The sequence below is a fragment of the Talpa europaea genome (genome assembly GCF_964194135.1).
Source record: "Talpa europaea genome assembly, chromosome: 12".
Lineage (NCBI taxonomy): Eukaryota > Metazoa > Chordata > Mammalia > Eulipotyphla > Talpidae > Talpa > Talpa europaea.
In genome coordinates this window covers 32,929,823-32,957,061 of record NC_140079.1, presented here as the reverse complement: position 1 = coordinate 32,957,061, position 27,239 = coordinate 32,929,823, and the positions used below count along the sequence as shown (strand labels likewise).

The 27,239-nt window shown below is 36.2% G+C and overlaps 2 protein-coding genes across 2 annotated transcripts in view; one reads left to right on the top strand and one right to left on the bottom strand.

Annotated features, from left to right (window-relative positions):
- Positions 1-371: 371 nt before the first annotated feature.
- LOC311181474 (protein MFI) overlaps positions 372-27,239 on the bottom strand; it is a gene marked incomplete at both ends in the record, with an annotated part of 31,561 nt that continues 4,693 nt past the window's right edge. The window contains 7 exons of the mRNA XM_084249943.1: positions 372-433; positions 1,228-1,283; positions 9,838-10,008; positions 17,443-17,573; positions 19,629-19,829; positions 20,179-20,232; positions 25,045-25,137. Coding sequence (XP_084106069.1) covers positions 372-433; positions 1,228-1,283; positions 9,838-10,008; positions 17,443-17,573; positions 19,629-19,829; positions 20,179-20,232; positions 25,045-25,137 — 768 coding nt within the window. The remainder of the gene's footprint in view (positions 434-1,227; positions 1,284-9,837; positions 10,009-17,442; positions 17,574-19,628; positions 19,830-20,178; positions 20,233-25,044; positions 25,138-27,239) is intronic.
- Positions 23,615-23,827, top strand: LOC311182365 (26S proteasome complex subunit SEM1-like; the record flags this gene model as incomplete). Its single annotated transcript, XM_084251099.1, has 1 exon — positions 23,615-23,827. The coding sequence occupies one exon, from the start codon at positions 23,615-23,617 to the stop codon at positions 23,825-23,827; it is 213 nt and encodes a 70-aa protein (XP_084107225.1).

The following is a 27,239-nucleotide window of genomic DNA, read 5'->3' as shown; positions in this document are numbered from 1 at the left end:
GAAGGGAGGAAAGCCAGGCCAGAGCCAGGGTCAGAAGCCACGATAAAGTTAGGATTTTCAGGGTGGTGGAAAACTAAGATAGTCATGGTTAAGAGCATGGATTCTGGAGCTAGCTGTCTCAATTCAAATTCTGGCCCTGACAGGAACCAACACTGTAACCTTGAGCAAGTAACTTGGCATCTTTCAGTTCGCCTATAAATTGCAGATAATAGGAGCTGTCTCACTGGGTTGTTCTAAAGGTCAAATGAAAGCATTTTAAGACAACACTTGCACATGCTAATTGCTAAAGAAGAGTTAAATAAATTAAAGTGTTTTAATTGTGTTGATTTAAATTTGTAAAAGATAGCACTATCTGTTGTGTGGAAACTGGACTACAGAACTATCAGTTCAGAGGCTGTTGCAGAACCCTGCAGAGGGATGATGGCAGCTTGAACTGTGGTGAAGACAGTAAGTTGGAAATAAGTGGATAAGGCTAAATGACAGCTAACATTTATAGAGTGCATACCATGTGCCAGACACTAGTCTAAGCTCTTTACATGTATCACCTCTTATTACCTCACCATAACCTATGAACTAGTTGCTACTACTACTAGTTGCTACTTCTTATTTTAGAGATGATTAAACTTGAGCTAGTAACTTGTCCAAGATCACAGTCAGTAAACACTAGAGCCCAAATAAAAATCAGGGAGTCCAAATCAACACTCCACGACTATAACCTCTCTGTGTTACTGGAACTCACAGATGACAACAGGATAGAACTCATACACTATCCAGTAAGCACAAGATGGCCTTGGTTATGGTAAAATTATGATATTTCTGGGGTATGATGGTATGCTGCTTTCAGCATGCTATCACATTCAGCTGTGTTGTAGGCCACTGGCTGGACAATAGTTGTATAAACTTAAAAAATATTTCTAACATTTTGAGGCATTTATTTTGCCAATTTACGTTTGCTCATTAAAAATTATTACCAAACTATGAGAATATGCAATTTTTAAAGAGGGTTCACTTAAAAAAAACTCATTAAACCCTAAATAAAACAAAAATTTCTACTATACCCAATTAACAATCTTACATATAAAGATAAAAATGACTTAGCAAATTCATGCACATATAGATATTGTGCTCAGTGCTGAAATATTAGATGTGTAGAAAGGTGTACATGTGGGAAATGTATCATTTTGGTTCACAAGAAATTCCCATAAAGTATTACTCAATATCACCTACGTGTGAAGTTAGCTGAGGAGTTGCTTGTAGCCATTTCTTTCCAGTTGGCAATATACCTAAGCACATTACATGGACATTCATAAATTAAACAGATTATTAGTAAGTAATAAATTGATTCATTAGTACATGCTTAAACTACTGCTAAAATTCCACTTGCCCTATGAAATCTTAGGTTAATGGTGACAAACTCACTAGCACAAATGTCAATTTACATGACTTTATCATCTGCACCTAAGCAGCTCTCATGCACCCAAGACAGTCCTTCTGAGGAGGAGTTGGAGGAGGGACAGGAGGGTGCCCACCATTTCCCACATCTGTGCCCTTTGGCCTCCCTCCTGCTCACCTCTCCTCTCTCTATCCTGTTTTATTACTACAGGATCATATCATCAGCCCAATATCTTAAGATGTTAATTAACTTCTGAATTAAAAGTATGGACAATATTCTCTGAGAGGGAAAAAGTCAGGTTAAAAGAACAATAAATTTGTTCCAGGGTCCTGGATCAGTTACCGGTCCCTGGATGTCAATGGAAATTTAAAGTGTGTGGTTTATGGTCTTATTAGAATAAAACTGCTATAATTTCTGCGTCCATTAAACAAAAAAGATTACAATCAAGTAGGGCACATGCAGCTACCACCTTAGGTCCCTAAATAGACTGAAATAGGGAGATAAGCATAGACACGTATGATGAGTTATGAAGGGAAAACTCCAAAGACAAGTTTTCTGTGACTTATTCCACTTCATGTTAGCCTCTGTGTCCTCCTTTTCCAAGTCTTTCTTCCAACTGCACCCAAGAAATTAGGTGCTGAAAAGGGAGCTAGCAGAGAAGAAATGAAGAGGATTAAAAATGTCACATAATTCAAAAAACACCATGATTTTCCAAGTAGTTTTTCCATTTGAATTATTTTTACTTTTGTTGACTTTGTGTTCCTGAAGGTTTTATTTTTTGTAGTTGTTACAAGAAACAACATACTATCCAACTGAATTTCATTATAATAAATTACTGTCTAAAGCTGACTTTTAAAAAAAGATTTATTTATTTATGCATACAAGAACTAGGGTACAGACCAGAGGAGTGGGGGGGAGACAGAGTGGGGAACAGAACAGGCAGACTGAAGCAGTAGGCTGAGGATAGTTTACAGTGCTGTGCTTTAACCCCTTGCGTCATCAGAGAGGCCCTAAAGCTGACTTCTTGTTACAGCTATTTGTTGTTCCTCCAAGGACTTCATTCTCTGACCTTAAATGGGAAACTTCTAGATTACTGTTAAATAAAAAGATGAAGAAAAACAACATGCAGTATAAACCTCTTCCAGAATCTCTTAGACAATTCAATCTGGTTTGGCCTTAACTTAGACTCTGAACTTTCAGTGGTTGCTCAGGAACACTATGAAGAGTTATATGTAAATCACCCTATTTCCTTATACCAAAAAGCTTTTCATTCCACCGTCAAGAAACCATGATAGTGACCCTTAAACAATTATATGCTAAGTCCTGACAGTGTTGGGTACAAACATGTGCCTATTTTTTAAAGATTTATTTATTTATGCACACAAGAGCAGGGGCACAGGCCAGAGATGTGGGGGGTGAGAGGATTCACCAGAGACAGAGTGGGGAACAGTACAGGCAGACTGACTGAAATACACTGCTGAGGGGAGCAGCGGGCGAGTCAGGAGAGGTCTGCTGCGCCATGTGGGTGGCTCCCTGGTCGGCTGGGGATCAAACTCGTGCTGCAGAGGCTCTGGATTGCTTCATACTGCAGTGCTTAACCCCTTGTGCCACCAGGGAGGCCCAAACATGTGCCTTATTAAAAGTTGATTGCTGACCATGCTTCACGTAAGATTAGGACTTGAACCTACTGAATTATTTCAAAATAACTGCTTATAAAGAACATGCTAGGAGTAACTGATACGCAATCTAAGAGTACAAATGGAAGCAGCAGTATGCTGATACCATTATTATACTGCTTATCTTTCTCACTAAGCTGCTCTTCCTCACTAGAAATTTTGGGGATCTTTTTAGATGGTAATTGCAGAATAAAGTCTACAATGAATCCTTCAAGAAATACAGATTTAACATGTTAACTGTCTAGGGAAAGTCCATTACCAAAGAGGCCACATAACTACCTATCTTAGAAAATCAAAGGAGCAGCTTCAGATATAGCTACTACCCCAAACACACATAGGCAAAGAGCTCTCACCAACAAGGTTAATAAAATATCAGGAAATTAGTTTAAATATCCTTGTTGCTGATCACTTGAACAGATTTCGTCAAAACTCACTGCGGTTAGAAAAATATGAATATCTTGTAAGAGGAAAATCCATACTGATAAGAGACTAAATGCCAGTAACAGTCACAAAAGTCACCATGTAGCACTGTGGGTAATTCAATGATAGTGATGCAGGGATGTTTATGTTCTAAGTTCTATAGCAACAACATATCTCTGGATACTGCGGAATTTGCAACAGTGCTCATCAGTGACTTTGTGTCAAGAGTAAAATTCTCTTTGTTTTTGTTATTGTCTCTTTTGCTGTGCAGAAGCTCTTTAATTTGATGTAGTCCCAACTGTTGATCTTTGCCTTCACTATCACTGCTTTGGGTGATGTGTCTGTAAAGATGTCTTTGATATGCAAATCACGTAGTGTTTCGCCTATATTTCCTTCTATGTATTTTATGGTTTCAGGTCTTATGTCTAGTTCTTTAATCCATTTTGAGTTGATTTTTGTATATGGTGTGAGGTAGTGGTCAAGCTTCATTCTTTTGCATGTAGCGACCCAGTTTTCCCAGCACCATTTATTGAACAAACTTTCTTTGCTCCAATGCATAGTCTTTGCTCCTTTGTCAAAGATTAGTTGACCATAAATCTGCAAAGAGCTGATGAGACTCAACAACAACAAAGAAAATAATCCAGTCAAAAAATGGACAGAGGAACTAAAAAGAAACTTCTCTGAAGAGGAAATGCGAATGGCCAACAGGCATATGAAAAAATGTTCAACATCACTTGCAATCAGGGAAATGCAAATCAAAACTACCATGAGATACCATCTTACACCAGTGAGAATGGCACATATTAAAAAAACTAGCAACAACAAATGTTGGCGAGGTTGTGGAGAAAAAGGAACTCTCCTGCACTGTTGGTGGGAGTGCAAACTGGTCCAACCACTATGGAGAGCTGTGTGGAGATTTCTGGACCTACTAAACATAGAGCTTCCACAGGATCCAGCAATTCCACTCCTAGGTATTTACCCAAAGAACACAGAAACATCAATTCCAAAGAACACCTGCACCCCTATGTTTATAGCAGCACTGTTTACAATAGCTAAGCTTTGGAAACAGCCCAAATGCCCAAAAATAGATGACTGGATCAAGAAGATGTGGTACATATATACCATGGAATATTACTCAGCATTCAAAAAAGATAAACACATGCAATTTGCAGCAACATGGATGACGCTGGAAGGGATCATGCTCAGTGAAATAAGCCAAAAAGAAAAAGAAAAATACCGGATGGTCTCACTCATAGCAGGGATCTAGAAAACTTAAATAAGGGACCAGGAAAATGAATAACTATAAGAAAGTGAAAATCAAAATCAACAAAAACTATGAACCAGAGACACTTTTTGGGGGGTGGGGGGCGGGAGGGGAGGGATTGGGGTCAGAATGGGGGGATTGCAATTGTATGGGGAATATAAAAATAAAATTTATTAATTAAAAAAAAAAGAATTAAATGTGATGGAAACAGCATGGGAGGTGAAGGTCTTATAGGATAAAAACTGTAAGACATTGTGAAAAGAAATAGAAGAAATAAATAACTGAAGAGATATTCCCTTCAAAAAAAAAAAAAAAGAGTAAAATTCTATCTGTCCATTCTTCAAGATTAAAATAATATTGTACTCAGTTGAAGTTGTTGCAATGTGTATCTGAATATGCTCATGACTTCTTCCCAAATGTTATGGCATATGTCATAATAAGGGGCTTGTACAAAAGCCTTTTGGGAAGAAAATGGCTTATATTACTCAATTTTAATGTTCACAGTCCAACTACTGGAAACTGTCCACAGATTTTGTTCATATTGATACTCTCCCAGGAATCAATAGCTACTAATTTTAGTGAAAGGAGAAATGTCAGACTCTGAAATTCTCATTAAACAAGGTGTCAACAAGCCAGTAACAAATACCTACATGATGACAAAGATGTCATCTGAGAAGAAGTGCTAATATCTACAGTCAGCAAAGGGAAGGCCCTTGCAAAGTGTGGTCCTGCCAGAGGTAATCAGTAGTTTATAGTTAGTAATGCTACTGAAACATTTCTAAATAATCATGCAGTATTCATTTGAAATTTTTGTTGTCCCAGACTCAGAAGAAAAACTTGCTTTCTAAGAGTTTCAAGTTGATGTCAAATTATGATTTTGTTCAAGTCAGAGAATGAACTGATAGCTTTACATAAATTGGGACCCTGAGGTATCTGCATTTTGAAACATGGAAATTTTCACTTATTTTTACCAGATCAAAGCTCAATGTATTAGTGCCACTCCAAATAGAGCATATGACCCAAAAATCCTACTTCTGGTCTCATTAGTTTATTGTATTTTTTATTTTTTTTTCCACAAAGGAAAGCCATTAGGAATCTTCATCACCTACCAAACAAGTGTTTCAGGGGATGATAGTGGAGAAGTCTTAGATAGACTGAGATGGCTGCTTATTTATTCCCTTTGAACTTAGCTGTTTTATTCTTTTTGTATTCCAGTAGTGACAGAATATAAGATTTTTTGGTCATCTTTCCTGGAAAGTTGCTGGTCCTTTGCTTCAATTAGCCAACTATATAAGACATCACTTCAAAAGCTAACCTGAGAGAATTCTCTATTCTGCTGGTAGAAGCTCAATCAGAATGACCTCCCCTTTGTTTTTCTCCCTTCTCTACCCAGCAATTTTTACTCTTGAGAAAGCAAGCAGGAGTGAAGCATTAAAGTCCCTTCAGATGTCATTTTTTGCATCATCACCAACTATACTTATCTGTGGCCCTAAAGCCACAGAGGTGTTATTTATAAGAAATTCCAATAATTCACATATAAGAGTTATGAAATCATAACAATCTCTTTTTGCCATTTATTACTAAATATTTTAGACCATCTACTATGGGTAATTAGTTCTCCATTTCTTCTTACCTTTCCCTATTTTTAAAAAATATATCCTTCTGGAATGGAGGCATCACACACCCAGACTTCAAACTATACTACAAAGCCATAATAATCAAAACTGCATGGTATTGGAACCAGAACAGACACACAGACCAATGGAACTGAATAGAAAACCCAGAAATAAATCCACAGATTTATGGCCAACTAATCTTTGACAAAGGAGCAAAGAATATGCATTGGAGCAAAGAAAGTTTGTTCAATAAATGGTGCTGGGAAAACTGGGTTGCTACATGCAAAAGAATAAAACTTGACTACTACCTCACACCGTGCACAAAAACCAACTCAAAATGGATTAAAGAACTAGACATTAAGACCTGAAACCATAAAATATATAGAAGGAAATACAGGTGAAACACTACATGACATGCACCTCAAAGACATCTTTACAGACACATCACCCAAAGCAGTGATAGTGAAGGCAAAGATAAACAGCTGGGTCTACATAAAATTAAAGAACTTCTGCACAGCAAAAGAGATGATAACCAAAACAAAGAGAAACCCCACTGACTGGGAGAAATTTTTTGCACACAACACTAATATTAAAGGACTGATCACAAAAATCTACAAAGAGCTGATGAGAATCAACAAAAACAAAGAAAATAATCCAGTCAAAAAATGGGCAGAAGATCTAAAAAGAAACTTCTCCAAAGAGGAAATGCAAATGGCCAACAGGCATATGAAAAAATGTTCAACATCACTTGTAATCATGGAAATGCAAATCAAAACTACAATGAGATACTATCTTACACCAGTGAGAATGGCACATATCAAAAAAACTAGCAACAACAAATATTGGCGAGGATGTGTTGAGAAAGGAACTCTCCTGCACTGCTGGTGGGAGTGAAAACTGGTCCAACCATTATGGAAAGCTGTGTGGAGATTCCTCAACCTACTAAAGATAGAGCTCCCATATGATCCAGCAATTCCACTCCTCCCAAGTATTTACCCAAATGACACAGAAACATCAATTCCAAAGAGCACCTGCACCTCTATGTTTATAGCAGCACTGTTTGCAATAGCTAAGCTTTGGAAACAACCCAAATGCCCAAAAATAGATGACTGGATCAAGAAGATGTGGTACATATACACCATGGAATATTACTCAGCATTCAAAAAAGATAAACTCATGCAATTTGCAGCAACATGGATGGCGCTGGAAGGGATCATGCTCAGCGAAATAAGCCAGAAAGAAAAAGGAAAAATACCGGATGGTCTCACTCATAAGAGGAATCTAGAAAACCTAAATAAAACCAGGAAAAAGAATAACTATAAGAAAGAAAAAATCAAAATCAACAAGCAATTATAAACCAGAGAACACTATGGGGGGGCAGGAAGAGGAGGGATGGGGGTCAAAATAAGGGGGGTGCAATTGTATGGAGAATATAAAAAATATATATCCTTCCAATTAATACCTTCTCTTTTACTCACCTTCCTATTTTCTTGTCATTCTTTCCCTTCCCCCCAACCCCCACTAGTGTTTTCTCTGCTTCTTCTGGTCTCTTTTTTTCCTGTTCTATTGTTCAATATCTGTCAAGGTGATCTGTCCTGCCCTTCTTACTTATCTCCCTCTAATTTATTTCTTCTTCTATTTCCTTACTTACCATCTTCATTTTAATGTTTCTGCCTCTTTAAGCAATATTCATTTACCATTATATCTGAGTAAATATGGAATATTTTTATTTTATTTTTAAAAATTTATTTATTTATTTTAATTTTATTTTTATATTCCCCATATAATTGCAACCCCCTTATTTTGACCCCCATCCCTCCTCTTCCTGCCCCCCCATAGTGTTCTCTGGTTTATAATTGCTTGTTGATTTTGATTTTTTTCTTTCTTATAGTTATTCTTTTTCCTGGCTTTATTTAGGTTTTCTAGATTCCTCTTATGAGTGAGACCATCCGGTATTTTTCTTTTTCTTTCTGGCTTATTTCGCTGAGCATGATCACTTCCAGTTCCATCCATGTTGCTGCAAATTGCATGAGTTTATCTTTTTTGAATGCTGAGTAATATTCCATGGTGTATATGTACCACATCTTCTTGATCTAGTCATCTATTTTTGGGCATTTGGGTTGTTTCCAAAGCTTAGCTATTGTAAATAGTGCTGCTATAAACATAGAGGTGCAGGTGCTCTTTGGAATTGATGTTTCTGTGTCCTTTGGGTAAATACCTAGGAGTGGAATTGCTTGATCATATGGGAGCTCTATCTTTAGTAGGTTGAGGAATCTCCACACAGCTTTAATATGGAATATTTTTAAAAGTCTTACTGACATGTGATATAATTCACATACAATTCACCAATTTAAAGTATATAATTGAATGGCTTTGAGTGTGTTGAGTTGCATATCTACCACCATAATCAATTTTAGAACATTTTCATTACTTCAGGAAGAAACTCCATACCCATTAGCCATTATCTCCCAGCTCTAAGAAACCACTAATTGACTTTTTGTCTGTACAGATGTGCCTATTTCTGTACATTTAACATAAATGGAACCACACAACATGTGTTCCTTTGTAACTGGCTTCCTTCATAGCAGGATCACCAACATTTTATTATAGAGCAGTATCTTTTTATTGAAGAATAAGGTTCTATAATGTGAATAACTATACTTACCTATTGATCAGTTGATGCATATTTGGGTTACTTTTTTGTTATTATGAACAATACTGCTATGAACACTCATGCACAAATTTTTATATGGAGGTGTTTTTTCAAACGTCCTCTGTATATCGAGGAGTGTAATTGCTAGATCATATGGCAACTCTAACCATTTTAGGAACTACCAGATTATTTTCCAAAGTAGTTGCATCATTATATATTCTCACTATCAATGTATAAGTGTTCCAATTTTGGCTACATTTTTGGCCAACTATCTTTTTAATCTTATAATCATCTTAGTGGGAAGTAGGATTTCACTGTGGCTCGGATTTGCATTTCTCTGATGGTTATATTACCACCACACAAAAACCCTAAAAATGTTTTTCAAGAGATACAGTATGTTGCTGAAAATTTGAGCCTTTAAATATTTCACACCGCAAGATTAGGAATATATATATCCCTAATACACAGTGTACTAGGGAAATGCACATGTGTGTATATGTGTGTGTATTAGGGAAATTTTTTGTGTTATTAATTTCATGTTTTTAGATGTGTGTCTAAATTCCAAAGAAGTAGATTTAGACTAAAGCATAAGAATAATGTTTTAGAATAAAGAATACATAATTCTAATTGTTTTTACCTTCAGATCATCCCTTTTTGTCTTATTTCTTTTTTCTTTCTAGACAGTATTAAATATTTTTGTTGGTTTTTAAAAATTATTTTTATGGTGCCAGGATTCAACATAGGTGTAGGAAATACTAGAATGGAAAATATATGATGTCTGCCTTTGGTCCCCAAAAATAGCAACATGTATTTACTCATCAAAGTTCAGTGCATTTGTCCAGTTCAGCACTTCATTCACTTCCCACTCCATCACAGAATCTATTCCACCATCTTCAAAAGCTTTTATTAGCCCTCTTGTTGCTGTGTGAATTAAATTTATAGTAGTGTAACTTGTTGCCTTAGCCTCCAGCTTTCCTGTGTAGTACCTAAATAGAGAAAAGGAAACATATGTGAATGCTTTGGGATAAGTGATTACTAGCAGATGCAGAAAATGAAATATGCTGCTGTGAAACTATTTACATGTTTTTCATCCTATATAATGTATAAACCAAGTTGTATGTGATGGTATCTTCTACAAAAAAAACAAAACAACTTAATCCACTACACTAGCTGGAGAAACCTCATTTCAAAATCACCTCTCACTAAGTTGATTATGATACCAAAAAAACAAAACAAAACAAAACAAAACAAAACACCAAGCCCTAAGTTATCAAATTGTTCCAGGGCAACTCCAATATAAAATGGGTTGCCTGACTGTGGGTCCTCACCCGCGTGCTTAAAGGGAACTTAAACTGCAGGCACACACCAAAGGTTAACAAAAGGTTTATTAACAAGGGAAGGGGAAATGAGGAAATGAACAACTCAGGGAGAAAACAGGGAGATAAATTCTTAAATGTGTCCTACCCATTCTGCCGACCTGGAATCCCAAATGACCTGCCAAGACCAAATGCTGCCTGGCCAAGAGCACGAGCCAAGAGAGAGACCCCACTAACATGGCTGGTTATATTCACAGAGAAAATGGCTACTTAGCTCTGCTCTTAGGTCCTCGAAACTTCCCTTTGGGGATCAGGGGATTTGTAGTTCCCAGTGTCTTGATGGAGTGGGAGTGGTATCCACAAAGCCTGTATGGAGTTTGCTCAGGACATCCTTTCCCCCTAACAAAATCACTGAACCACAGAGTCAAATCATGGAGAGGGCCTCCCAGGTGGCGCAGCGGTTGAGCACTGGGTTGCGAAGCTGCCCGCAGCCTCTGCAGCGCCGGTTCGATCCCCGGCTGCTCCCCGGCCACCGGAGGAGGGTCCCACATGGCGCGCAGACCGCTCCTGCCGCCCGCTGTTCCCCTCAGCAGTGTACTTCGGTCCTTCTGCCTGCTCTGCTCCCTGCTCTGGCTCTGGTGAATTCTCTCACCCTCCCGCGCTTCTGACTGTACCCAGTGCTTGTATAAATAAATAAATCTTAAAAAAAAAAAATCTTAGCTACAGTGTGGTTTAAAAAAAAAATCACGGAGACCAAAAAATCCACTCATTTTATGTGTGAGGAAATACATCCTGGAAGAGCTGAATAACTTTTACAAGGTCATGTGGCTAATGGCACAGAAAGAAGGAAGGAAAGGGAAGAAAGTGGTGATAAGAGAGAGTAGAGAGAAGTACTATCTTTTTTTTGTATCAGACACTTTTCAAACATTATCTTGTTTAATTCTCTTAAGAAAAGTTATTTGGGAAAAAAAGAAAACAGTTATTTGTGAGTTATTTTTATTCCCATCTACAATATCTGAGATGCTGTGCTAATGAGCAACAGTCTCTGTTCTTGAGGGGCTCAAAGTCTAGTGGAGGATGCAGACAAATATATAGATTATAGCAAAAACAGTACAACTGATTATCTAAAGTATCTTGGGGGGAACGTCAATAGGAGGTATTAAACTGTGTCTAGGTAAGTCAGAGAAGTCTTCGGAGATACCTGAGCTAAATACCGAAATAGGAAGATCTTGTTGCTGAGCCAGAAAAGAGTAACCTAAGGAGGCTGTATAGGTAAGGGAGAGACCCTAACATCTAGGTAATTTATGTTTTAGAAACATCATCAATGTTAATATAGAAGTAAGGAAGAGATTAGGAAGAAAGACCGGCTAGGACTCAAAGATGAAGTGAAGAGGAGAATGAGAAGATACTACAGTAGGGAATGAGAGAAATGTCAGATCTGGGAGATACTTTGGAAACAGAAGTAATAGACCTGCCATCAGATGACACATCAAAGCTTATGAAAGGTAAACAGCCTAGGATAACCCCCACATTTCTGACTTGCATGACTCGGTATATGATGGTGTCATAAACTAAAGCCAAAACAATTTATATAAGCCAAGAAGAAACAAATTACATGGTGGGGGAGATCAGAAATTCAGTTTTGGACCTGTTAAATTGAGATGGAAGTATCTATATAAATAAAAATACAGAGCTCTGGGGCCTCCCCGGTGGCGCAGTGGGGTGAGCGCAGTGCTGTGGGGCTGTCCGCAGCCTCTGCAGCTTGGGTTTGATTCCCCGCTGGCAAGGGAGATTCCCACATGGCACAGCAGACCTCTCCTGTCACGCCCACTGCTCCTCTCAGCAGTGTACTTTGGTCCATCTGCCTGTTCTGCTCCTTGCTCTGTCTCTGATGAATTCTCTCACCCTCCTGCACCTCTGGTCTGTACCCCAGCCCTTGTATAAGTAAGTAAATTTTAAAAATAAATAAATGAAACTTCATTAAATCATGGATTCTCTTTATAAAAAAATACAGAGCTCTGTTCTGAAGATTGTCTTGAGAGTAAACAGACTAGGCAGAAAGAAGAAATAAAATAAGAGACTATTAAGCATGTGCATTGGGTTATCATGAAGGGTCTCCCAGCTGGTGCTGTGCCTGAGCTTCAGCAAGTTGTACCATCATTTTGTCAAAACCAGCTATTTCTAGGTGATGGCATATGTGGAGAGCTTGTTTCTTGTTCTAGGCCCATTACTATGTTGCAAATGGGTCCCCTTGGTTAGAGGCAAAGTTGTATGGAATAAAATGATGATAAAAATAAAGACATTCTGAAATGAATGATATTGCTGACAAGTAATACAAGCAGAGTAATAAAATACATATCCAGAATATTTCTTTATCATCGTGAAAACAAGGGGATGCCCCTTTATTATGGGCAGAGAATAATATAATCAATCTGTCACCAGGCAGCCTGCATATTCCATTATTGAGGGCAAAGCAATGGCCTTCACTCTATACTCAGCTGTGCCTACACAGCCAGAACAGCCTTGGTGAAGGAAAGATCATGTTTATGAGCTTGCACAGCCTCTATCCCTGTAACCATGGCCACTATGTAGATGGCTCTGTTGAGCAAACACAGAAGTGATGGGAAGAAAAGGCTGATATCCACAGAATGGATCATCTTGTCCATCTGATTACTGAGAGCTTTCTGATTTATATAAGCCCTTTAGAGGACATAAATATAATCTGTGTCAATTCTGAATATACCCATTCCCAAACCTAACCACCAAATTTCCACTTTAATTCTTTCCAAGTTCCTGATCAGCGAAGAAACAGTCAATAAGCTCCCTATCTCCAATTATTTCCCCTGTGTATGAAGCAGAAAACCAGATGTAGCAGTTCCAGTTGTACTCACTGGGAGAACCAGACCATTTTCTGGGCCAACTGAGAGATTGTAATATAGTCCATTTTTGGATGGTGCCAGCATCCTGTGCAGATCCATGGTGAATTAGACCCAATATATTTCCCCTCTTTTAACTTCTCACAGGTAACACCCTATGAAGCCAGAGGTATGGAGATAAAGAGGAGCAGATGAAGCACGAACAATTATTGAAGAATCTGAGCCACCTGCTCATGAAGAATACCTTGGCCTTCTCGACTTTCTCAGACTCATCCTCCTACATACCACATCTATTCTTTTTTTTTATTTAAAGATTTATTTATTTATGCATATAAGAACTGGAGTGCAGACCAGCGGTGCGGTGGGGGAGGGGGGTGAGAGGATCCACCAGAAACAAAGTGGGGAGCAGAACAGGTGGATCTACTGAAATACACTGCTGAGGGGAGCAGTGGGTGAGACAGGAGAGGTCTGCTGTGCTATGTGGGTTGCTCCTGACCAACAGGAGATCGAACTCATGCTGCAGTGGTTGACGAGAGCTTGATAGCGCAGTCTTTAACCCCTGTGCCACCAGGGAAGCCCTACTACATCTATTCTGTACTGAAATGAATTTCACAAAACCTAGAGCAGTTCATAATCACGAAGCACTTGGATTCCCATTGTCAAGCATCCTGTTTCTACCAGAGCTCAGTAACAAGCCTGGAAATGATGATCAAATGGAGAATAGCTTTTTAAAATCTTATTCCTAAGCCATAGACTTCTGTGCTGTGATCCTTCTATTATGACTCCTTAGAGGTTAGGGTATTTCCCTGTCTGCCAAAACATCCCTAGTATTGTTTACACTGCTGGGTCATAATGCCCAAGTGGTAGGACAGCCTGATCACACTGTGGACCTGCTACCCTTGTTCTTCCTACTTCATGTCCTACTGTGACTAGATAGCCTTATTAAGTTGGCTATTAAACAGGTTGGAGCAGCAAGCCCAAATGTGGAATATTTTACCTTCCATATGCCAAAAGGCCCTCTAAGTGTTATCTTTAAGATGGATGGTGCTAGGTACAGCAACTTGCCTGTCACTTTAGAAAGGATATCCCCAAATATCTGCAAACTTTAGTTATGCAGCAGTCCCTTAACTTTTTGCAAAGTTTATCTCCTTCTTGGTGTACATCTGTCTATGTGGTTATATTAATTGCTGGAATATGGGAGCACAATGTATAGGTTTCTGTATCACAATCTTGACAAACTCTATATATTTTTTTTAAAGATTTATTTATTTATTTATACAAGTACTGGGTACAGTCAGAAGCTCAGGAGGGTGAGAGAATTCATCAGAGCCAGAGCGGGGAGCAGAGCAGGCAGGCTGACGAAATACACTGCTGAGGGGAGCAGCGGGCGTGGGCAGGAGAGGTCTGTCGCGCCATGTGGGACCCTCCCCTGGAGGTTGGGGATCGAACCGGTGCTGCAGAGGTTGTGGGAAGTTTTGCAACCCAGCGCTCAATCACTGCGCCACTGGGGAGGCCCGACAAACTCTTATTAGTTTCAGTAACTTATCTGCATATTCTTTAGGATTTTGTACCTAGACAATCATGTCTACAGTGAATACAGACTAACAGTTCTTCCTTTCTAATTTCAGTGTTCCCTCCCCCACGCCACTTTCCTTTACCTTATTCACTGGATAGGATCCCTAGTGCAAAGTTGTAAGGATTTGGTAATAGCAGATATCTTTGCCTTGTTCCTGATCTTAAGAGAGAAAGCATTCAGTCTTTTGCCATTAATGGCAAATATAGCCAGTATAATGTTGGCTGTAGACTTTTTATAGATGCCCTTCATCAAGTTGAGGAGGTTGTCTTCATTCCTACTGCCAATAGCTTTTATTATGAATGGTTGTTGGATTTTTGTAAGAACCGTTTCCTATATCTATTGGATGATCACATCCAACCTTCTTTTTAATTCTGATAATTTGGTGAATTGTACTCATTAATTTCCAAATGTTAAGTCAACTTAATAATCCTGGGATAAACTCTACTTATTTATGATGTTATTTATTACACTGTATTATAATGTTCATGAGAGATATCACTATTCTCTTATAATATCTTTTTATTCTCTTATAAACCTTGAGTGATTTTTATATAGGATTGTATTGCTGGAGTATGTTTCCTTCTCTTTCTGGAAATATTTGTGTAGAATTTGTAACACATCTTTCTTAAATGCTGGCCAGAATTCACCAGGATATCCATCTGGGGATGGAGTTTTCTTAGTGGGATTTTTTTATACTAAAAAATATCTTTAATAATCATGAAACTATTCATGCCATCTTTTGTTTGTGTATATGAACTTTGGTTTATGTCTTTAAATGAACTTTTCTATTTCATCTAAATTTTCAAATTTATGGGCATAAAGTTGCTTGTTATATTTATAGTCTTAAATGGTAGGACCTATAGTATATCTCTGATTTCATTTCTGATATTTCTGATTTACACATGTACTCTCTTTTTAAAAATTTAGGGATTTAACAATTATATTGCTCTGTTCAAAAGAAACAGTTGTTATTTTATTGCTTTTCCCTGATAGCTTTGTTTGCAATGTCATTGATTTCTCCTATAATCTTATTATTTCCTTCCTTTGGGTTTAATTACTTCTTTTATGGGTTCATATGATGCAAGTTTAGGTCAATGACTTATGATCTTTCTTCTTTTTCTGTTTTATTTATTTATTTATTTATTTAAAAAAAAAAAGGGATTTATTTATTTATTTATGCAAGCACTGGATACAGTCAGAAGTGCGGGAGGGTGAGAGAGCTCACCAGAGCCAGAGCGGGGAGCAGAGCAGGCAGACTGAAGTACACTGCTGAGGGGAGCAGCGGGCGGCAGGAGAGGTCTGCCTGGGGAGCAGCCGGGGAGCAGCAGGGGATCGAACCGGCGCTGCAGAGACTTCGGGCAGCTTCGCAACCTAGCAGCTTCGCAACCTAGTGCTCAACCGCTGCGCCACCGGGGAGGCCCTTCTTTTTCTGTTTTAGTTAGACTCTTAAGTAAAAAATATTTCAAATTTTCCTGTGATTTCTTCTTTGATGTGTGGATTATTCAGTGTATGCTATTTAATATCCAACAGATTGGAGAGTTCCCACAAATCTTTCTGTTTTTAAGTCTGTTCTGGTTTTAATTTCTTTTTAATTTCATCATGAGATGAGAAACTTCTTTTAAATTTGTAGGTATTTGATTTATGGCCCAGAATATAGTATACATTGCTGAATGTTTTATGTGCACTTAAAAGCTGTATGTTTTTTATTGTGGGGTGTAGTTCTCTATAAATGCCAATTTAGTCAAATTGGTTGGTAGTATTGCTCAAGTCTTCTACAGCTTCAGCAATTTATTATCCATTTTTTTTACATCAACTACTAAGAAAAGGGTTTTGGAATTGCTGATTATAATTTTGAATTTTGAATTTGTCAAAATTTGAATTTTGAATTTGAATTTGTCTACATCTCTCTTCAGTATTATTTATTTTTGTTTCATGTATTTAGAAACACTGTTATTAAGTACAAAAGCATTAGGACTGCTATGTCCTCTTGATGAATTTACACCTTTATTATTTTATTGTATTATTATTTTTTCAAATTATGTCACCTTTATTATTTTAAATTATGACTTTTATTTTTGGAAATACACATTGCTTTGAAATCTATTTTGTTTCAAATCTACTTTGTTTTAGTATACGTACTCCAGCTTTCTTTTGATTTCTGTTAACATGATAAGATTTTGGATACTAGAGTTTTTTGTTTTTGTATTCCTTTAAATACTTTGGCGTTTTGGTCTGGTAAATAGTCAAGTGAATTTGGAAACAAGCTGATTATTTTAAGATCTGCTTTTAAGATTTGTTCACTAGGTCTAGAATAATTAATGTAAACCATACAGGACAATCTCTTAGGGGAGAAGGTATAGAGTGGTCTGGAAGGTGAATTAAAGTTATTTAGCATACAAGAGTAAATGCAACTTTCATATCTGATGTTCCAAAAGACTGTAATTTCCTCAAGGTTATTATATCCCAGAGAGTAACAGTGTTTGGAAAGTAGTGGGTATTTATCAAATATTTCCTTTCTATGCATTTTTAAAAATATAATCGTAATCTCATTATTTCCTTTTTCAAATAATGTGGTTGTTTTAGTGGTGAAAACAATTAAAAAAATAAAATACTGTAATCTTCTTTAGTAAGTGTAAGTACTTATTAACTTACATTTGCCTCATCCATTCTATTTTTCTAATTTTTCTTTTTCTCTCCATATCTTGTCTTCGCTTCAGTTTAGAGAAATGGAATTCACTTTCCTTTTTGTCTTCCATCATTATATTTTCAGGAGACTTCCAAAACTATTGAAAATGAAAACAAAATATTGAAATAGTGATTGTAAGGTTATCTGACTATAGACAAGAACTTCTATGATCTTGTTAGGAATATACCAAGATAGAAAGAGAGGAGAAGATAGACCCTCTATTTGTTTATTTTTTAAAGATCATTCTTACAATCTGTATACCAGGGATTGAGGATTTGAGTGAAGATACTTGAAGCCATATAAACAGACATCTAGAGCTATAGAACCAGATCAAAATGCAAGGTAGAAACTGTCTCCACAAAAAGGGAGACTAAACACAGAAAAGTGTCTATAGAAAAGTTCTTGAATCACATATAAACTATGTGTATTTAAAAATCACTCTGTTTGGAAGGAAAGCCTCTTTAATAAATGGCATTGGGATAAATGGATTGCAGCATGCAAAAGAACAAAACTAGACTACTATCTCACACCATATACAAAAATCAGCTCAAAATGGATAAAAGACTTGAATGTAAGACCTGAAACCATAAAACATATAAAAGAGAACATAGACAAAATGCTCTGTGACATAAACCTCATAAACGTCTTTGAGGATTCTTCTCCAGTAGCAAACAAAACAAAACAAAACAAAACAAAACAAAACAAACAAACAAACAAACAAAAAACAAGGAGAAGGTGAACAGCTGGGACTACATCAAAATAAAAAGCTTCTGCACAGCAAGAGACAATAAATCAAAATGAAAGAAATCCTACTGAATGGGAGGACATATTTGAACACCATACAATGGAAAAGGGAGTGATATCTAAGATCTACAGAGAGCTTATACAACTCAACAAAAACAAAGCAAACAACCCAGACAAAAAATGCACAAAAGAACTAAAAAGACACGTCTCCAAGAAGAAATGCAAATGGCCAACAGGCATATGATAAAATGTTCAACATTACTAAATATCAGGGAAATGCAAATCAAAAACATAATGAGGCAGCACTTTACACCAGAGAGAATGGTCTATTATTTAAAAAACTGGAAACAACAAATGCTGGAGAGGATGCAGAGAAAAGGGAACCCTGTTACATTGCTGGTGGGAAAGTAAACTGGTCCAGCTCTATGGAAAGCTGTGTGAAGGATCTTTAAAACACTAAAAATGGATCTAACATATGATCCAATCTAACATATGACAAAAACACTAATTCGAAGGGAAACCTGCACTCCTGTGTTTATTGAAGTCCTATTTCCAAGAGCTAAGATATGGAAAGCACCTAAATGCCCCAAAACAGATGAATGGATCAAGAAGATGTGGTATATAAACACAGCGGGTACTACTCAGTGATCAAAAAAGATACACTCATGCCATTTGTGGCAACATGAAGGGATTATGCCAAGTGAAATAAGTCAGAAGGAATAAGGAAAATATCAGACGGCCTCACTTACAGGGAGAATATAGGAAAACCAAACAAAAGATCAGGAAAAAAACAAAACTTGCAGGCAAACCATAGATCTGAGGCATACAAAAGGGGAGGTGGGGGGGCGGAGGGAGCACAGGAGACTATGGTGACTGTTCACAGGTAATATGGTGGTGGGAGAGCTATGCAGTAAACCTGAGGGGAGATTCCAATTACTGTACAAAAATAAACAACGATGTAAGAAAAATAAATAAAAAATCACTCTGTTCAGTTTATGAGTACATGTTGAATTATTCCACACCAAGAAAATTCACATGATTAACCACCATTTTTTGATATTGCATGTTCTTTAAGAAGAAATATTATTCTCAAGAACCCTCACATTAGTACAAGGATTAATACAGAATAAACTAGATCTTCAGATCTGCTGTTTGATATAAAGATAGTAAGTTGATGAGTACCAGAGAGTATCTACAGATGGTCTAGATTCAAAGCTAATTATCAAAAGGAAAAGTAAATTTAAAGGGAAAAAAAGGTATTTTACTGTAACTTCAAGTATTATTAGTAGTCCCACACAAACTGTCAGCTAAATAAGGATTATTAAAAAATAATTTTAAATTTAATTTTTCAAAAATACAAAGGGATTTCTAAACATATGATTCAAAATTCATATTTTTGTTTTCTTACATTATCAGAAACAGGCCTCCAGTCATTGTTCTCTACACGACGATACCAGCCACCATGATCCTCTTCATGAAGATTATTATTTTTAATATGCGATGTATATTTTGCTGATAGTTTTGTATAATCTCTAGGGCTATTAGCACACAGATCTTCAATGGGTCTGTGAGTGAAAATTTTATAGTATATATCAGGTGGAAAGGTAACCTGTAGATGGAAAAGTTCAAAGGACCATTGTAATCTAATTACAAAAATGGTTTTGTTTTTAAAAATTACATCAAAAAAAGTAATAAACTACTCCAGCAGTAAAAGAAAATAAAAATAATAAGAGGGGAGATACAAATAAATGATTTTCAAAAGTCGAACAATTGTGAAGCATGGAGCTTTGTTTTATATACTTTATTTTTTAAACTTTCATTATAACAAGATTATAAAAGGCGAGTTGTACAATTATTTTATAATAAAAATATTTTAATCTTAAAAAATACTTTTTAAATTTCATATAAATGTGAAATGTTAATTTAAAACTACTAAATAAGAATTCATCTATACTTACACCACCTAATCTGAATCGTACTTGAACACCAGCAGCAGCATCTAGAAGCTCTGCCTATAAAAAATATGTATTGCTCAATTCAACATTCTGTATATTATTTCTCACTCCATTATGTTAAAATAGCCATTGAATACTGAGTATTTGATGTAAATATCAAATAATTTTTAATTAGAAAATAATTTTCTAATGGATACTCAATAAATTAAACAGGATACATGATAACAGGAAAAATAATACCAAACTAAGTTTTCTTCCTATGCAATATATAAATTTAAAGCCAAGTGATTTGTATATTAAATATTATCTTATGCATTAATTCAGAGAAAAATGTTTCTGACTGGTCAATCTGAGTTAACAACAGATGACCTTTCCTTACCAGTTTTTGTTAAATTAAAAACCCATATTTACATATATATTTTTTAAGCTTTATCTTATTTTATTTTAATAAATAAATTTTATGCATATAAGAACTAGGGTACAGGCCAGAGATGCAGAGGGTGAGAGGATTCACCAGCGACAGAGTGGGGAGCAGAACAGGCAGATTGACTGAAATACACTGCTGAGGATAGCAGTGGGAGAGAAAGGCAGGGTCTGTTGTGCTATGTGGATTAGCTCCCTGGCTGGGATTGAACTCATGCTGCAGTGGCTGTGGATAGCTTGATAGTGCTGAGACTTTAACCCCTGCGCCACTAGGGAGGCCCCTAAAAATCCATATTTAAATTTTGTAAGAATTGCATGTAACCGTTCTTCTAAATTTTAGTGCCTTGTACTAATTAGAAGTAGAGGAAAACAATTCTTGGCCCTTTATCAGAACATAGCTCAAGCTTATCTCCAGATATTTTCTAATATTTTTAACATTTATAGGATCTCAAATTGCATATTCATGAAATTCACTACATATATTACCTTTTTTAAAAAAAGGCAAATCTTTCCCTAAAACAGGTAAATCTTAAGTGTATAGATTCATGAATTTTTAACCTTCCTCTTTCAGTCAGTTAAGGTGAGGGGTTGATCATGTCGATCCAATTCAAGACTGAGTTGGGTCAGTCTTGAACTGGTAGTTTACTTATCTATATCTGGCTTGTTTATATCTATTTTTTTCCTGTTTCTGAGTTGTGGTCTTGCCAGATCTATTTTCCTCAACCATGAAAGAATGTGGGAGAATCAGTTACACTTTGTGGAAGATTTGAATTTAATTATCTTTCTACCATTTGCATACTCAAATGAGGATAGGGAGTAGACTCTGTGTCTGAGCCAGATCCTTTCCCTTGAACATGACTTGTCTGCTGAGTTTATGAAAGATTATGGAAGATTTTATTTTGTGGAGTAGTGTTACTTAAAGTGGACTTAGATAAGCTGTAAATGTTTCACAATAACTCTACGGTAAAAAAAAAACTAAAAAGGAAAAATAAAGAAAAGAAATAGAGCAAAGGCAAAAAAATAGGAAACAGTGAAAAATAAGCTAGATATCAATCAAATATATCAATATTCTCTTAAATATCAATGGTATAAATGGACAGATTAAAAGTCAGCAACTGTTAGAGTGGATAAAAATGATGTAAAAATATGTAAAACAAGTAAATAAATAAATAAGACTCAAATATATGTTGCCTACAAAAAAACCCCATTATTAAATATAAAAAGCACAAATTAAAAGCAAAGGGATGGAGAAAGATAAATAACACTAATCAAATGAAAGCTGAGCATTTTAATTAATTTCAGACAAAGTTAAATTCAAAGCAAGGAAATTTATCAGGGGTAAAGAGGAGCAGAATATGTGATCGGTATCTAAGACGACTTAACAATCCCTAATGTGTAAGCACAAAATAGAACATAAAAATACATAGGGTGACAAAGCAAAGAAAGTCAAGGAAAACATAAACAGCTGGGATTACATCAAACTGAAAAGCTTCTGCACAGCAAAAGAGACATTTTTAACCAAAACAGAGAGACACCCCACTGATTAGGAAAAAAAGTCTTTGCACTCCAGTTAACCGATAAGGGACTGATCACAAAGATATACAAAGAACTCACAGGACTCAACAAAAACAAAATAAACAATCCAGTTAAGAAATGGGAAGAACTTAAAAGACATTTTTCCTAAGAGGAAATGCAAATGGCCAACAGGCATATGAAAAAATGTTCAACATCCCTGATAATCAGGGAAATGCAAATTAAAACCACACTGAGATACCACCTTACACCAGTAAGAAAGGCACTTATCAAAAAAACAAGCAACAACAAATGTTGGCGAGGATATGGTGAAAAAGGAACTCTCCTACATTGCTGGAGGGAGTGCAAACTGGTCCAACCATTATGGAAAGCTGTGTGGAGATTCCTCAACCTGGTAGCATATGACCCAGCAATTCCACTCCTAGAGATCTACCCAAAAGACACAAATACATTGATTCAAAAGAACACCTGTATGCCTATGTTTATTGCAGCACTATTTACAATAGGTAAAACCTGGAAACAACCCAAATGCCCCAAAATAGATGACTGGATCAAGAAGATGTGGCACATATACGCAATGGAATATTATTCAGCAATCAAAAAAGAGAAACTCATGCCATTCGCAGTAACATGGATGGAACTAGAAGGAATTATGCTCAGTGAAATAAGCCAGAAGGAAAAAGAAAAATACTGGATGGTTTCACTTATAGCAGGAATATAGGGGAACCCAATAAGACATCAGTGTAAAAAAATAATAACAGTACAAAACACAACAAAGCAAAAACAGACAATTATAAATCAGAGACATCCTGCAGGGGAGGAGGGAGAGGGATCAGAGGGAGGGAGGGAGGAACATAGGGGACTATGGTGATGGGCATGGGTGCATTGGTGAAGGAAACTCTATGGGGACTACACCTGAGGGGGGTGGGAGAGCAAATATTGTTTAAAAATGAACAATGATGTAAAAAACTTAAAAAAATTAATATTAAAAAATTAAATAAAAAAGATAAAAAGATATTTTTAAAATGTCATACAAAATAAAAAGGAAACTTGCAAAAAATATATGTGGGGTGAAAACTGGTAGAATTGCAAGAACTAGAGGAATTCAGTGTGATAGTTGGAGACTTCAATACCCCACTATAATGGACAGATTCTGCACATAGAAAATCAATAAGGTCATAATTAAGCTGAACAACATCAATCAACTGAATCTAACTAATGTGTACAGAATATTTCATTCAACAATAGCAATATCATCTTCTGAACATTTATCAGGTTAGAACTTAGGCTGGGTCATAAAACAATTTAGCAAATTTAAAAGAATAGAAATTATGCAATGAATATTCTCAAGGCCCAATGGAATTAAAGTAGAAATCAAGCATCTGTATGGTAGAGCCGGCCTCTGAGGCGGCAGCGGCGTTGAGGAAGAGTGTGAGATCCGAGTTTCTGACGGGTCTGGAGGTTTGGGGTGCTCAGGGTCACCATGTCAGAGGAAAAACAGCGGGTAGACCTGGGTCTCCTGGAGGAGGACGACGAATTCGAGGAGTTCCCTGCAGAAGACTGGGTTGGTTTGGATGAAGATGAAGATGCACATGTCTGGGAGGATAATTGGGATGATGACAATGTAGAATATGACTTTTCCAATCAATTACGAGCTGAACTAGAGAAACATGGTCATAAGATGGAGACCTCATAGCATCCAGAAGTGTTGACGCAACCTAAACTTGACCTGTTTACTAAATTCCAGGACAGAGGACCCAGGACGAAACACTTTAAAAAATTACATGTTTATTTCATTACCTGTTTGAACTTATTTTTGTTTTTGTAACACAAAAAATAAATGTTTTGCTCTAAAAACAAACAAACAAACAAATAAATAAATAAAGTAGAAATCAAAACAGATGGATATTTGGAAAGCTCCAAAACTTGAAAATTAAACAAACCACTTCTACATAACAAATATGTCCAATAAGTATCTCAAGAGAAATTTTAAAATATTTAAACTAAATGATAATGAAAACACAACTAATTAAAAATTGAGATGCCGCAAAAGAATGCTTAGAGGAAAATTTATAGTACTGAATACATATATTAGAATACAAGAAAGATCTGAAATCAGTAGCCTAAACTTTCCCTTAAGAAACTAGAAAAAGAAAGGCAAATTAAATTGAAAGTAAACAGAACAAAAGAAATAATAAAATTTAGAATAGAAATTAATGAAATATCAACAGAGAAAGCAAAAAAGCTAAAAGCTGGTTCCTTGAAAAGATCAATAAAAATCAATAAGGTTCTGGTAAGGCTAAAGTTTGAAAACACAGAAAAGTAAAGCAATGTTAGAAATAAAAATAATGACTACCTTTTGGAAGGGAGTTAACAGTGATTTGCAGGGCACGTAGAGGCACTAGTTTCAAATATGAAAACATTCATCTGGGTGATGGCTACATAGGGATTTGCTTGTGATGATTCATAGAGTTAATACATTTATGCTTTATTTACTTTTTAAAGAGTATAATACTTAATAAAAAAGTTTTTAAAAAGAAACAAATATAGGGCCTCCCCTAGTGGCGCAGCGGTTGAGCGCTGGGCTGCAAAGCTGCCCGCAGCCTCTGCAGCGCTGGTTTAATCCCTGGTCACTGGGGAGGGTCCCACATGGTGCCACAGACCTCTCCTGTTGTGCCCGCTGCTCCCCTCAGCAGTGTGTTTCGTCAGTCTGCCTGTTCTCTGTTCTCCTCTGTGGCTCTGGTGAATTCTCTTACCCTCCCGCGCTTCTGACTAAACCCAGTGCTTGTATAAATAAATAAATAAATCTTGGAGGGAAAAAAAAAGAAACAAATATAAATACATTGAGGTAATAAAGCAGCCACACTTTTTAAGGGAAAAAAAAGATGCAAAATCAATAAACAATGTCCTTACCTCTTTAGGATTAATATATCTCACTATCTGATGTGGTTCCCCTTGTCTTCTTATATTAATCAGACTTTTAAAGTGTTGGTATACAGAGACATTCTAAAGGTCCAAACACATAAGATTTTATGATCAAAACTAGATTTTCTACTCTCATTAGCTTTGCCTAATTAGGGTAAAACGATCAAAGAAACATAAAGTAGATTTTATGTATATCACTAGATTTTAGATAAATTATCCACTCAGGTTTTTTTTTTTTGACAAGCCAGGCAATACTGGCATTCTCACCAAGAAAATAATACCTTTATATTTGTAACTGTGTCACTAGTAATTATAAATTAAATATCCAGAACTTTAGTCAGGGCATTTTTGTATACTCCAGAGTAATCAAGGAGAAAGACAAAGTAGAATCTAGTGGTTCAGAACACTGAGTATGGCATCTTATTATCTGGATTAAATTGTTAGTACTTATAAATTATATGACAAGTAGCTTAACTTCCCTGCTCAATTCTTCATCTAAAAAACGGGCATGATAATAGCTATGGTGGCGAATGAATGAGTTAATATTAAAAATTTAGAACAAATTCTGGCAGAAGAAAGCTCTCAATAAATTTTATCTTATATTATCATTACAGAATTCATATTCCTGCAGTGATTTTACTATTTACAAACCCTATCTATTTTAGTCAAGCAAATCTAGTCAAGCAACCTCAAACAGCTTTTCTATGCTGGGAATCTATTTTTTTGATAAACCTCTCCTCATATTCTATTTCCCCCATAAAATACTTACTAACTTTTGGTAAACTTTTCCCTTATTTTGATGATGTTAAATCAAATTGAACAATGCACAGCACCAATATATCAATTTGAAGCCCCACTGCATTTGTCTGTGGGAGATGGTAAGCTCAAATTCACACAAGTAATTTTCTTTCTGAAAGAAAAATATAATTTCCCCTAATAAAACTCTAAATTAAATCAAGAAAAAAATTTGGGGGTTGAAAATCTGAATAATGTCTTCTAAATATGTAGATTATTATATCACTTATTAATTATTCATAACAAACCACCCCAAAACTTAGTGGCATAAAATAACAATTTTCAGTGTGTTGATAAGGAACTTCTGCTGGTCTTGCTTTGACTCAGGTATGTAGTTCTCTTTAACTGCTAGATCAGCTGGACTGGATAGTTTTCAGGCCTCACACATTCATCTGGGTCTTTAGCTTGGATTGTTGAAACATCCGGCATAGCTGGGCCTCTCTCAATTCACAGACTTTCAGTTTGAGCTTCTTCATACCACTAAGGTTTCAAAGCACCAAAGATAGAGGAAAAAGTAGAAGTTGGAAGGCCTTGTCTTGGAATTTATACAGCATCACTTTTTTTGCATTCTGTTGGTCAAAAACCCAAGACATTATAGGCCTCAGGAGGTCAGTTCAAAGTTCAGGAAGTATGTCCACGAAAGACAGAGGTGAAGCAATCCTTCGACAATATGGAATGTCAAGCAAAATACCAACTAAGTTGTCTATAGTATTGGAAGGAAAGGTGGCCAGAGGTACAGATCTACAGATAGGCAGTGACCAATGGTTTAGTTGTATGATTAAGGATTTGGAAAGAACATGGTTAGAAAATTGGTGACAAAAATGTCTGGGGTCTTTATCCAGTCACCATAAATGCAAATGTAGGTTGTTTTCATGTCTTGGCTATTGTTAATAATGTTGCCATAAACACAGGGATGCAGATATCTCGGAGAAAATAGTATTTCATTTCCTTCAGATAAATATCCAGGAGTGGGATTGCTCATCATATGGTGATTCTTTAATTTTTTGAGGAATGTCCATACTATTTTCCATAGTGTCTGTACCAGGTTACAGTCCCACTAACAGTATGCAACACTTTCCTTTTCTCTACATCTTTGCCAACACTTGGTTCCTTGTCTTTTTGATAATAGCCATCTAACAGGTATGAGATTTTGATTTCCATTTCCTTGATGATTTCTAATGTTGAGTGCTTTTTTCATGCACTGTAGTCCATTTCATCCACTGTATCTTCTTTGGGAAAAATGTCTGTTCTTCAGAAAATTTCCTTATTTCCATTTAAAATTTAATATTTATTTATTTTTAAAAAACACATCATTATTGAGATAACATTGGTTTATAACATTACATAAGTTTCAGGTGTACAGCACTATAATTTGACAACTATATACA